Source organism: Diceros bicornis, chromosome 12 (genome assembly GCF_020826845.1).
Source record: "Diceros bicornis minor isolate mBicDic1 chromosome 12, mDicBic1.mat.cur, whole genome shotgun sequence".
NCBI classification, from domain to species: Eukaryota; Metazoa; Chordata; class Mammalia; order Perissodactyla; family Rhinocerotidae; genus Diceros; species Diceros bicornis.
The window spans coordinates 47,580,897-47,594,918 of NC_080751.1; the positions used below are offsets into that span (position 1 = coordinate 47,580,897).

General features: G+C 39.3%; 1 protein-coding gene across 6 annotated transcripts in view; it reads right to left on the reverse strand.

Annotated features, from left to right (window-relative positions):
• CRIM1 (cysteine rich transmembrane BMP regulator 1) overlaps nucleotides 1-14,022 on the reverse strand; it is a 193,449-nt gene that overhangs the window by 75,591 nt on the left and 103,836 nt on the right. For all 6 annotated transcript variants that reach the window (XM_058551447.1, XM_058551446.1, XM_058551443.1 and 3 more), the window contains 2 exons: nucleotides 9,998-10,119; nucleotides 577-759 (listed from right to left, as the gene is read on the reverse strand). In XM_058551447.1, coding sequence (XP_058407430.1) covers nucleotides 577-759; nucleotides 9,998-10,119 — 305 coding nt within the window. The remainder of the gene's footprint in view (nucleotides 1-576; nucleotides 760-9,997; nucleotides 10,120-14,022) is intronic.

The following is a 14,022-nucleotide window of genomic DNA, read 5'->3' on the forward strand; positions in this document are numbered from 1 at the left end:
AGCCACAGCTGACACTTGCCTGGCCCATGGTGGGTGTCACCACCATGCCACACCATGACCCCACTCTCACCATCACATATTTTCAAAGGAGGGGGAGCCGCAGGGTCCTGATCCCACCTGGAGGGGCAAGGGTATCAGAAAGGAGGCAGGGTTAGTTCCTCTCTGAGCTAACTGAGGGGGATTGTCAGGGACTAGGGCTGTCCTGTCCTAGCTGAGCAATCTGAGGAGAGCAGAGGGTGAATTCTAATGTCAGAGTGATGAGAACGTTCCCAGGACTTGCTGAGGAATTGCTAAAATCACAGAGGAGGAACAGAAAGCACTTCCGGTAAATCTCACATTGGCTCATGGAAACAGGTGACTTATTGTCTACACCCAGGGTTTAACTTCCCTCAGAAAAGTATTTTCACACAGTCTACCTGGCATTATCAAAGTCCTAAAAGATAGACCACGATGTCATAAAAAGGGAACATCTTAAATATTCCTCTATTTATGGATGAAACCAAATTAGGTCAATTTTGACCTTAAAACTCTGAACCATTTATACTCTTATTAATCCTTAACTAGCAACTTCCTTACCTTCACACACTGGGCAGCACTCCCCTTCCGGTACATAGTACCTCTCACAGTTCAGCTCACCACACTGGGCAGTGAAGCAGATGGAAACACCCCCTTGGCACCGACAGAATCGACAGTTGTCCATTCGAAACATATCTCCATCATTATACTCCACATTGTTGAATACACAGGCTGGCTTTGTTTCTGAAAGGAGTTCAAACAAACAAGGTGTATTCAAAGTCATTTTTGAGTGATGTCCTTTTATCTTTTTCAAACAGTCTCTAGAAAATTCTATCTGATAGCATGAGGTTATAAATTGATGGAAATTTACTAAACTCAATATAATTTTTTATAACCGAAGCAATAAAGCAATGTAAAGTAAAGTAAAATAAACAAAATACATCGTTATCCTCTTTACTCCAAAGAACTGAAATTTCCCTTGGCAAAATCTACACTGACTTCCCCTATTCCAAATAAAGGTAACCACTGACCATGAAACTCACATATCTGACACGCGCTCTAAAGAGATTTACATTTGTTTTGTTAAATCATTCTCTACCTCAAATAAATGATCCTGTCTCCACATTAGGTTTTGTTCTGCCTCAAAAAATGTATTTAGGCTTTTTTGGAGGTGATGTTCTTTTGTTCCTCCAGTGTTCTCTCCTAAATTCTTTTTTCTACTTGGTTTAATAATCTCTGATTTTAATAGTGCTTGGCCTTTAACAAAACACTTCCTACATGCATTATTTCACATTAATCCTAATAACAGAGGTCTGATGTAGATATTATCCTGACTTTAGAAGTGAGGAGATCCTAGGTAATTTGCTCAAAGTCAAACATTTAGCAAATGACAGAAGCAAAAACAGTAGCTCTTCAACTAAAACCTTGTGATCTTTCCATCGTGTTTTAAGTTATGTTCTGCTAAGGACTCAAAGTCCTGCATTTCAAATTCACGTCATGATACCAATGATTTAAAATTTTTTCTCTGCCCTGAAACACTCTCCTTAAATTCATTCCTTATCTTTAATTTTGGTTGACTTAAAAGAACTCCCATTGACAAAGATACTATAAGAAAAAGAGGGGCCAGCCCCATGGCCAAGTGGTTCAAGTTCCGTGTGCTCTGCTTCGGTGACCCAGGTATGCGGGTTTGGGTCCTGGGCGCAGACCTACTCCACTCATCAGCCATGCTGTGGAGGCGTCCCACATACAAAAAATAGAGGAAGAATGGCACAGGTGTTAGCTTAGGGCTAAGCTTCCTCAAGTAAAAAAAGAGGAAGACTGCCAACAGATACAACGGATATTAGCTCAGGGTGAATCTTCCTCACCAAAAAAAAAAAAAAAAAAAAAAATCTGTTAAAAAAAGAAAAAGAAAACTACAGATCAATATTGCTTATGAATACAGAAATAAAAATCCTGAGGAAAAAAATACTAGCAGACTGAATCTAGCAACATATAAAAAAAATTATATACCATGACCAAGTGGGATTTATTCTAAGAATGCAAGTTGGTTTAACATCCAAAAATCAATTATTGTGATATGACATGTCAACAGAAAAAAGGACAAAAACCTCATATGTCAAGAGACACAGAAAAAGCATTTGACAGAATCCAATACCCTTTTCACGACAAAAAAGTTCAATTAACCAGGAATAGAGGGGAACATCCTCAACTTGATGAACAGCATCTTTGAAAAACCCACACCTGATATCATACTTAATAGTGAAAGACTGAATGCTTTCCCTAAGATCAGAAAAGAGACAATGATGTCCACTCTCCCCACTTCAATTCAACATTGTACTAGAGGTCATAGCCAAGGCAATTAGGCAAGAAAAAAAAAAGTATCCAGATTGGAAAAGAAGAAGTAAAACTATCTCCAGATGCAGATGACATGATCTTGTACATAAAAAAACTCTAAAGAATCTGCTAAAAAACTATCAGAACTAATAAACAAGTTCAAAAAAATTTCAGGGTACAATTACAAGTCAAATAAACTATATAACTATACACTAGCAATGAACAATCTGAAAATGAAGAAAATAATCCAATTCACAACAGCATCAAAAAGAGTAAAATATTTAGCAATAAATTTAATAAACGAAGCACAAAACTTATACTCTGAAAACTACAAAATATTGTCCAAAGAAATTAAAGGAGGCCTAAATAAACGGAAAGACATTCCATGTTCATGGATTGAAAGATAATATCATTAAGATGAAAATATTCCCCAAACTGATCTACATATTCAATGTAATCCCTATGAAAATCCTAGCTGGTTCTTTAGAAATTGACAAGCCAATTCTAAAACTCATATGGAAATGCAAGGGACCTAGAATTGCCAAAACAATCTTGAAAAGAATAACAAAGTTGGAGGACTCGTACTTTCTGATTTCAAGACATACTACAATGCTACAAGTAATCAAGACAGTGTGGTACTGGCATTATGATAGAGAGAGAGTTCAATGGAATTGATTGAGAGTTCAGAAATAAACTCTCACGTTTACTGATTTTTGACAAGGGTGTCAAGACAATTCATTGAACAGAAAAATAGTTATTTTAACAAATGGTGCTGGGGCAACGAATATCCACATGCAAAAGAATGAGAGTGGACCACTATGTATCACACCATATGCAAAAATTAACTCAAAATGAATCACAGACCTATGATCCAAATGTAATAGCTACAACTATAGAGATCTTAGAAGAAAACAGGAGTAAATCTTTGTGACTTTGGATTAGGCAATAATTTCTTAGATATGACACAAAAAGCACAAGCAACAAAAGAAAACTAGTTAAACTGGATTTCCTTTACTTTTGTGCTTCAAAGAACACCACCAAGAAAGTAAAAAGATAACTCACAGAATGGGAGAAAATACTTGCAAATCACATATATGATACATTTTATGTATATCTACATAAAAACTTGTACACAAATGTTCATAGCAGCATTATTCACAAGAGCCAAAAAATGGTAACAACCTAAATGTCCATCAACTCATGTATGGATAAACAAAATGTGGTATATCCATACAATGAAATACTTCTTGGCCATAAAAAGGAATGGAGTTCTGGTATATGCTACAACATGAATGAACCTTGAAAACATTATGCTAAGTCAAAGAAGTCAGCCAAAAAAGAAGATATATTGTATGAATCTATTTATATGAAATGCCCATCACAGGCACATCTATAGAGACAGAAAACAGATTAGTGGTTGCCTAGGATTGGGGGTTTTGGGGGGAAATGGGGAGTGACTGTTAATGAGTTCGGAAGTTTGGGGGAGATTGATGAAAGTGTTATAAAATTGATTGTGATGATTACACAACTCTGTGAATACACTAAAAACCACTGAATTGTGCAACTTAACTTGGTGAATTGCATGGTATATGTCTCAAGAAAGCTGGTAAAATAAAAATACTCTCAAACTGAAGAAAGTTCTCCTGAGGTAATGTACCCTGTTTAACAAGGTAGAGAAAACTGGATTATGATAAACATATCTCTCATGGTCTCCTCTGTCCCACCATAATTTCTTATTATGTCATCTTGCACATTTGAGATCTTAAAGGCTTACAGTGCATTTTAATTTGAATATATTTACGTTTGTATTGTAGTTATGGACAATGACTTCCTCATTTGATTTTTAACAGTTTGATCGAGAAGACAGAACACGTATTACTATCCATTTCTCTGATCAGGAAAATGAAACTTAAGAGATTAGGTGACCTGTCTAAAGTCATATAACTAGTGTTAGACGAGCTGTGTGTACATACATGTCTACACAGGTAGTAATCTGCATATCTGAACCTCTTCCCTAGGGCTGGTTGAACACACTATATCTTTTTTTCAGAAAATTAATGTTATGTTAAAAAGAATCCTCTTATTACAGTTCAGAATTCTTCTACATACTTTTAGCCAACATACTAATCGGAGCTGGAATTGGAAGGAACTGGGCAGTTAGATTACAAGTTCCATAATGTAGAAAAGGTAGCACTTTTACAAATCAAACTCGCATCCTGTGGGGCAAGGTAAAATACTGTACTCTAACAAAATGCTGCGCCTCCACTCAAACAAGAAAAAAATTTTTATAAACCATCAATATTAATTAGTCGCATTAATCAACAACATCTAGCAGCTGGGTGAAGCCACAAATCTTGGTGTAAGACGTGAAGAAGTGAGGAGGGAAGATTCTGGTTATGAGTAACGCTGCTCCAGACGAACTTGTGTTTATGATGGGGCGTGCAGAAGCTTAAGTGGGAGGGGACGGGACTGACAAGACAGCTGGGCAGTTAGGTTTCACTAGCTAAGGTACAAAGAGCAAGGGAATGGAATCTAGAGAGATGGAAAGTCCCAAGAAACACAGCCTAGAAAACAATCATCTCTTTGGGGTAAAAAACCACACAACATAATGAAATTCCTGTTTGATGTTGAGAGAAATTTATAAAAGCTCTTCAGAAAAGTGTGTGATAAAAAGGCCGGCAGTGGTCTCTGAGAAGCAATGACCAATTACTTCTTCACCTTTCGGGGATAGATGTGAATCTCAGAACAGTGTGGAGATGACCACTTACCTCTATCAAAGGACAATTTAAGTAGATGTGGAAAAGAAACTATTATGAAGAAATAATTTACTAATTTGTACTTCTCATTGTAGAGATACATAAAAGTCTCTTTTTAGTGATTTTTGTATGTGTTTTGTGTCTGCCCAATTAAATTTTATGTTTCTAAGTTCTGGAATCTTCTCTTCCCTCTTTAATATATTCCAGAACTCCTGAAAAAGAGCCTTCTAGACTAGACTGTTAATAACCTCTATTGCCTGCCAAATTACACTGATTGGCAGATGGTGATACGTATATAATTTTAGTGAAGGAAAAGACTAAAATGTAGAACTTCATATCAAATGTGAAAGTGGAGAAAAATCCAAATAGATCCAGTTCTGTGGCTTTTTCTCTTCAATCTCTCAGTAGAAAATGGCTAATATCTTGGCCCTGGTCTCATTTCACTGGGGGTGAGCAAGTGGGTAGACATCATAAGCCAAGAGAGACAACCGTATGACAGATGGGAAATGTCTGAAAATTTCTCCATAAGGCAAGAGCAAACCAATGTAATCCCAAAGACAGGGTACATGGCTTCCAAATACCTGAAGGGAAAAAAAAGCTTTTCTTGGGGGGAAGGAGGAGTGTGAGTGCTGGAGTACACCAAACAGATACTGCTTCAGGACAAGGGGAAGAGAACAATACTCACAAAGGATTGCAAAAGGTTGTATCGCTCTTAAGCAAAATTAGCATGATAAGGTCCTAGGAACATGATGGGTGCTCAATAAACACACATTGAGTGGAACATTTCTTTCAAAGCACCATATTCTCTCCACTACTGTAGAAACAGACATTATGTCCCTAGAAGCATTACTGCTATACAGACAACGGGTTCTCAATAGACGTTTTTGCGCTAATTTTCTTATTAACAGACTGCAGGTCTGAGTTTTCTAGGCCAAAATTTTACACGAGAAACCAGTTGACTTCGGGTATGGCTCTCCTGTGATTGATCATCATGTTAGTGTCTGATGTGGGAAGAGTCAGTTATTGGCTATGACAATTAAACCAAGGTGTTCTATTTTATTTAGGTTTTTATGCATACACATTGGACAGCTGATCATATCTAAACAACCAAATTATCATTTCCATGTTCTATAGCAGAGATTTTAAACCCAAATGCCTCCAGGATTGAGAAAGGTGGGTCAGACAAGGGAGTATATTGCGACGAAATGGGGAAGACATGCCAATCTGAAACAGAGGCCATTACTCAGCTTCAGCTGTTGATGACAAAACTTTTGTTTGTGGGCTGGGGCAGACACAGAACTATTCTTGAAGGAGATCTGGGATTGTTTCACCACTCCTGGGAGGTCATAATTCTAGGTGATGATTTTGGCGACTTTTAAGTTTACATAAAAGGAGCTCAATCATACTAACTGTTCCTTTGGTTTCTATCAACCAACACTTCACAAGCCCTAGTTTTAGCCCTCATCAGACAATGTAGTCACAAACTGTCACCATCTGGTTTGCAACTCTCCCATCTCCTCCCCCCGTAAACCAAACCAAACTGAAAACAGAATTTATGGAGAATGTGCTCTCCATCTATTCATCCAGGCTAAGGTTTTCAAAACTCAGGATTGCTCGAATTCTTTGTGAACATTTTTTAACCTTGCGTTTTCACTTTAATGCTTATCTTAAAAAAAAAAATAACGCAAGCATTAGATCATCTGGATGGCAGTTTAGGAACCGAGTGCTGCCATGGAATCTCCGTTTCTGCGTGTGGGGTTAGTTATGTTAACATTCAACCCACTGCCTCCTGAACTGGGTTTCTAGATCTATTCCTACATGTTGGGGAGTTCTCAAAATCAAAAGACAATGCTCCAGGCATCTAGATTCCAGTTGTGTGGCACACTGATCTCTGAGAATTGCTTTCACTGAGTTGCATTTTAATATTTTGCTTTTGCTTTTTATTGAGAAGAGCAGCCGCAGGAAACTGATTTCTGCATTGGTGGTATCAAAGCAACTGAGGACATGACCGACCGCATCACCCAGCGCTCTCTTTTTAAGTGTCCATCTGAGAAGAGTGTCACTCTGTCCGGTAGGCTTCTTCTCTCTAAAAGTAAGAACTGTGGGTCTGACTATCTCCCTTTTCACTTTGATGGCCAGGAACCTGGCAGCCTAACTTGACGTTTAACTCCAGCAACCACCTGGATAGACACTTACGGCCTGCATATCTATGTGCTCTTTCTTGTTGCTTCTCAACTTTTACATATAACTACGGTTCTGATTCTCTTTTCTAATTAATATTTTACCACTATGTTGTTATATTTGTTCTCACTGTAAAGTTGCCTCAAATCCTTTGTGGATAAGCAAGGCTTTATATAACAGATCTCTGCTTTTCTAGGCAATGATAATGCATCTTTGATATGTAATATTCTCTAATGGTGGCCTTATGACAACAGTAACATTTTCCCAGGGCACTGGATGGCAAATAAATAAATACACACACACACACACTCACGTATGAATGTGTGTGTGTGTGTGTGTGTATGTTTATGTCAAAAGAAGCAAAATACAGACTTTGAGACAAAATGTCCTTAAACATTATTCTGTAGGATTATGAATCTTCATAGTATTATAGTTTCTTATATACAATTGAACGACTAATAGAGTACTAGAGACACTACAGCAGGACAAGAAATAAAGCCAAGATCACCCAATGAATTTATGGTGGTAAGAAAGGCAACCACCAGAAACATGTGACTGTGCTTTGTCATCTGAACATTTCTCATGACAGATGGCAAGTCCTGTTCCTGAAGTCAGAGCTTTGTAAAAAGTGAGGCTATAAGCAGGGGCAGGCCTTGAAGACTAACCCAAGAACACTAAGGTGGGGGTGCAGTTACTAGCTGTCCCAGTTACAACACATTGGGGCGAAAGGTAGAGTTAACAACCTGACAAGAAAGATACGACACTTGGGTTTCTATAACCAAGAAGCAAGGTAATTGTATTATGAGAGGTGGTATTTCCAGAGGACAAATGACTTAAGACTAAAGTGTAGGGCAGTAAAAGATGGAGGATTCCCACCAAGTAACCCTCCTATGGGCTGGTATTTAGCAGCCACCTTTAGAGGCAACTAAGGTGGTATGAATCAGATCACTCACTCGCTTAATCACTCAATTGCCCACTCAACAAAACCTGGGCGCCCTCTAGGAGGCAGACAATATGCTAATATCCACAGACACAAAGACAGACTCCCTGCTCTCTGGCAGTTCAGACTTTAGAATGAGAGGAGGACACGAGATCGGTGTCCTCATCACACTCAGGGTGATGAGTACCGAAAGGAAGCACATCTGAGATGCTGGGACCTCAGGATAGGAGCGACTATTTCTGTCTCAAACAGTATGAGTTAACTATTCACACACTATCACCTACAATAAATTAACTGCAGCGGTACCAGAGAAAAAAGATCCGCTAGGCCATTTGCTGGTGTTTAACAGACATTACTACTGGCTGGAGGATCATATGGCTGCAAAGAAGTTTTGAGAAGAGACTTATGCACATGGAACTTTTTCTGCACCTTTCTCTTTGTGCTTGTATTTATAAGTTCTCTAAGTCAGGAAGCCCACTTCACCTTCTCCATTCCCCTGGAATGTCCAGATAGTGTCTTTGGATGTGAACAGGAGGTGGGCGCACAAAATAATAAATACTATTTGTTCTTGAGGCACAATTCCAAGTGATTCACATATAAAACCTCATCTAATTTACTGTTTTCACTCCATTTTACAGATATGGATACTGGGGCCCAGGGAGACCAAAAGACACTCAAAGTTACACAGTTGGTAAGTGGAGGCGCCAGCTTTCAAACTGAGGTCATCTGGTTCCAGTCTATGTTCTCTCTTAATCACAAAGGCATATGGCAAATGTTTCTTCAAAGCAAAACAAAACAAAACAACACAACATGCAACCACTGGACTAAAAACTACAGTACGCAATGAAACAGGACTCAACTTTAATATAACCTTTTCTTGCGGGGGAGGGGAGGCTTGGGAGAGGCAGAAAATCTTCTGAACTCTGATTTCTTATAGGCAGTAGTTACTATGGAGGTTTCTGTATGTGTGATTTTGTTGTATTTGTCCAAATCCATCTTCATTTTCCTTGTTTGTCTAGGCATTGACTAAATAATGCTCTCTAAAATTACTGACATTTCACTTGCTTGAATTTTATTCTTTGTTTTTCTTCTGAAAATTCTGATGGACGGGCATGTTTTAGGTTCTCCTTCCTTCTAGTATCTAAATTCAATAAACACCATGTCACCAAACACCAAACCCTCTCACGAAAGGTGAAAAGGAGAGGTGGATTCTACTTGCAGGAGTCTTGTGACTCAAGAATCTTTTTTCTGGGCCACAAGGCTTGAGCCAAAAGCAGGCTAATACTAATGACCAAGCACCAGTCAAAGATGTCCTCTCTAAGTAGGAAAATGCTAAACTAGAGCAACAATGTCTTTCCTGTTTCAGACTGTGGTAGCTCCAGTGTGGCATTAGTTAGATAGACTATCTCCTGACAGCAATGGGGCAAGGAGTGAATGACAGGAGCGCTACAATGGATTACAGGTTCCACGACCCTTTTCTTGAAATACTAAAATTTCTGTACTACTGAAACACAGCAGAATATGACAGCTACATGCAGTCTGCTATTTCATTTCCAAAATTCTCTTTCTGATGGATGGGATGATGATTCCCTTCCTAACTTCCTTCCCCGGTCGGTGACATCTTCAGGAAACCTTCTTTCTGAGTGAGTTTCATCAAGTCTCTGAGTATATTCCCTGCCTGGTAAAAGGCGGAAGCGGCTAGATTGAACCCTCCCTCCTCCTCCTCCTGCACGAATGTACACTCTCTGAGAACAAGAGAAACCCCACGTACCATTAACACATTCAAAGACATCACAGCACTTTCCAGGTGTCCCATCTCCACGAGAGACTATGCGGGGAGTGGATCCCACCTCACACACGGGGAAACCACATAAGCCAGAGAGACACTCGCATCTGAAACCAAAGAAAAGGGAAGGAAAACCCCATGAATAAACACAACATAGAAGTTGGGAGACCACAAACAACGTGGCTGTGGCTTTGGCAAACTAACTTGTCTCTACGACACTGTCCTGTCTGTCTAGGTCACTGGGGAATGGGGAGGTGGGGTTCTAACATAATTTGCATTCCAAATAACTAAGGCTCATCTCCTTAATATACACCCAGATTTTTAACTTTAACCATTTTGACAGAGACATTCCTAAAATGCATTACTTCATTTCTTACTTAACCAGATCAGTATTGAGCACAATAAACATTTCCGTGATGACTCAGGGCCATCTTTATCCGCATACATTATGTTATTCCATAAATCAGTGACGTTCGCACAGGCTCACACAGAACGCGCGCTCCTGCGTTAAACGGCCCCGTGTTGCTGCTTTGTTGCTGGTGACCTTTAGGTGTTTTTCACAGATTTTTCTGACACTTCTTTCAGCTATTAAGTTAATAGCTTTTCAGTCTTTTTTTTGGTCAGTGATTGTGTCTAGCAGCACCCTCATCTTGAGCCACATTCATTTATAATTGTGTATAACAGAGGAAAGAGACTGAGTGAAGACTGAGGAGCTCTTTATAAATCAAGGGCATAAGCTTCAGTAAGTGGACTTGGTGATAGCTATTTGAAAGCTGAAAGTCTTATTTTGGGTCTTCTAAACTGCACATGTGCATCTATCTCTACATGCATGAATGCAAGCTAGCTGTGTTGGCTCTCACCCTTAACTTCCACTCAGCTGCGAAACTGCCTGAACACAGGAAAATAAGAGTCAGGTAAAAATAAGACGAGGAAAAAATGGCAATTGCCTGATGCCGATCTTTTAAAATGAAATAGGAGGCAGGAAATGAGAAGCTCAGGGCAGCAGGGGGTCAGGATGTAACTGTAAGACAAGCAAGGAGCAGCTAGACTCCTGCCCTGGGACTCCCCTGGGGATGGAAGTGTGGGTCAGAGGGTGGAAAGGATGAGTGAGGGACTTCCCAGGTTGACAGGAGGGAAAGGAAGGCAACCTAAAAAGAGAGATTCTTGCAGGAAGTATGTGAGTATTTACACACCGTAGGGGTCGAGATCAGGGGAGGGTGACATTCCCAGCAAGGAAGAACTATTAACACATTCATTAATTCTGGGTGCCCTCCCCCTTACTTCAGTGATTGCTTTGTTCTCCTATTGTTCTTGGAATCTTTCATAAATTAAAATATGCTTGTAGTCCACAAGTATTTCAATAATCAGGCCCAGGGGTTTAATTACATTTATAGTTAACTGTAGAACTAAAAAGGAAACAAATTTAAATTAAAATTTGCACCAAAGATCATTACAGCCACTGGAAAGGTGTGAATGATCTCCCTTTCAGGCTTCTTCCATGTGGGGTGATGGTAATATTGGATTTCTGGGAGAAGAAGGTGTTAGATAATTAAGGTTTTGCTGCAATGGTATTTCTGCCAATGGTTTAAAATAAACGTTTGCCTGTTTTGTGAGCAGAGCTGGGAGCCCTCGATTCATAATCTGCATTCCTACAGGACAATCACCTTCTAGGGCTGAGTGAATATGAACTGGGCTTTTAGTCTCTGGTAAGGTTATCCCATAGCCTTTCCTTTTTACGTGACTAGCCACTGCAGTTTTAAGCATATAATCATAATACATCACCATATATTGGAGTAACAATATATTGTTTACATTTATTGCAACTGACACACTGTACAACTTAAACTCTTCAGAGTTTACAGATTAATGGGGCTAACTATTGAGAGGCCACACCCTGATCCCAATGTCTGGATATAATTACAATGAAAGCATCCTACAAGAATAGCCAGCCTTTTCTTCCACTTCTTCTGGGATTCACATTCTTGCCTACTGATACTTTCCAGGGAATCATTCTAATTTAAATACCAGAGAGCATACAATCAACCAAAAAATACCTCTTCGGATGTCCTTCAATGCCAGGTTCTCTGTGAGCTGGTCAGAAATCACACCAACCTGAAAACCCTAACCAAGTCCACCCGGTCTTCTTTTTCCCCTTTTACATTTGACCTATTTCCCAACATTTAAAAATCGCTCTTGTTTTCCTAGAGACCCATTCTAGGCTGTCTCCAGCATGCAGCAGAAGATCTAAAACTGCACACAACTGCCTAGTAACTCACTCAGGAAAGGAAAACCCTTTATGCTGAATTTTTACTTCTAAACCCAGAATGACTTCATATGAAAGATCCAAGGATTCAGATGCCCCAGTTTTTGCTGGCTGGCCTGCTCCCAGCTCATTTCCCCTTCTCTACTAGCCCCTTAGCAAGCCCTCCCTACCTGTTGCCATCTTTTGATGGCAGCTTCCCCGGTACCTGAGATTAGCAGATGTTAAAGATCATTAGCACCTTAATAAAGAAGGAACTCATGAAGGAACTGGAAAAGGTGAAAATCTGGGCTCACATTACCTCTTTCTATTAAGTTGAAACTTTATGGAACTGCTATTATTTTGCAGGTCGAAAATAGTCAAATAGCAATTACATATAGTTTAACATAATATAACTCACATGAATTATCTTTTGACAGATATGTCTATACTCACTCAGGTACCAAATGGGGGACCTCATCAGGACCTCTATTTGCCAAAGAAATTTATTATGTTGACAAATTATGTGAGTCCAAGGTAGTTTAAAAAAAAATCTTTAATAAGATTATTCTAGATTCTCTGTTTTACCTATACTGGAGGTAGGTACTCTTCCCTTTCACAGATGGGAATAGTGAGGCACACAGCCTAATCACCTGACCTGGAATTCAATAAGGTTTCCTGTCCTTTATTTTCCACTAGGGGAGACCAGTCTTTCTTCTTTTGATTCATGAAGAAGAAATGCTGAATTACAGAACAACTGAAGCATGCAAACTGTATCTTGTCCTGACCAACATTTCTCTTCATTTTTATTCTTTTTTATGTCCCCCCTAATTTTCCTCCTACCCTTTACCACAACGCCTGGATAAAGAGCAAGCAAGGGAATGGAGAAAACATATGGATTAGTGGCAGAGGAAACAGACAACAGATGAGAAAGAGATGCTTATTAAATCCATGTCACCACTTACCCCTCACTTCTGAAACCCTGCCGTCTCCAATTTCCAGGTTCTAACCTGGTCCCCCCTCACCTAAATCTCTCCTTGTCCCAACCCACGCCAAACCCATCCGACGGGTGGGTTCCTGTACTTCTGTAGTCAGAAATCTTCAGTTACTCCTCATTTAACTGATCAACTCCTCAGCCTAGCATTCAACACTTTCAAGTCCACATACCTTTTTCCCAATTCGATCTCACAGTATTTCTCTTCACATCCCTTATGCTTCAGTCACCTTCTGTTCTCCAAACAAGCCCTGGCTTTGCTGTCTTTGCACTGTTCACCCTACCTGCTCCAGAACATTCCTCATCCAGCCCTCATCTCCAGCTGTCTGTCTACATACCATCGGTCTTTCTAGGCCAACCTCACATAATAGGTCCTCCTCTAAACCCCCAAATACCATACTTCTCTTAAGGCCCTTCTCTCTCTGTTTTCTGGTCACTTGACTACTAATCTTACCACAAGCTCTCTTTGTATCTATCATGTATAGTCATTAAATAAATACTTCCTAAATGGAACAGAACTGGAGATGAATAAAAGAGAGATAAGATTAATTAAACAAAACAAAAGAAAAATACAAAAGGAAGTGAGAAGCAAGCACTGAGATATTTGTACCATGAACTCAAAAAGGCTACTTCAGGCAGAGCTATTTGCAGGACACCTAGTGCAGAAGTGCTAACGGCTTTTAAAAATAAATAAAATAACAACAGCTTTATTGAGATATAATTCACATAACATAAAATTCACCCTCTTAAAGCACACTATTCAGTGATTTTATATTC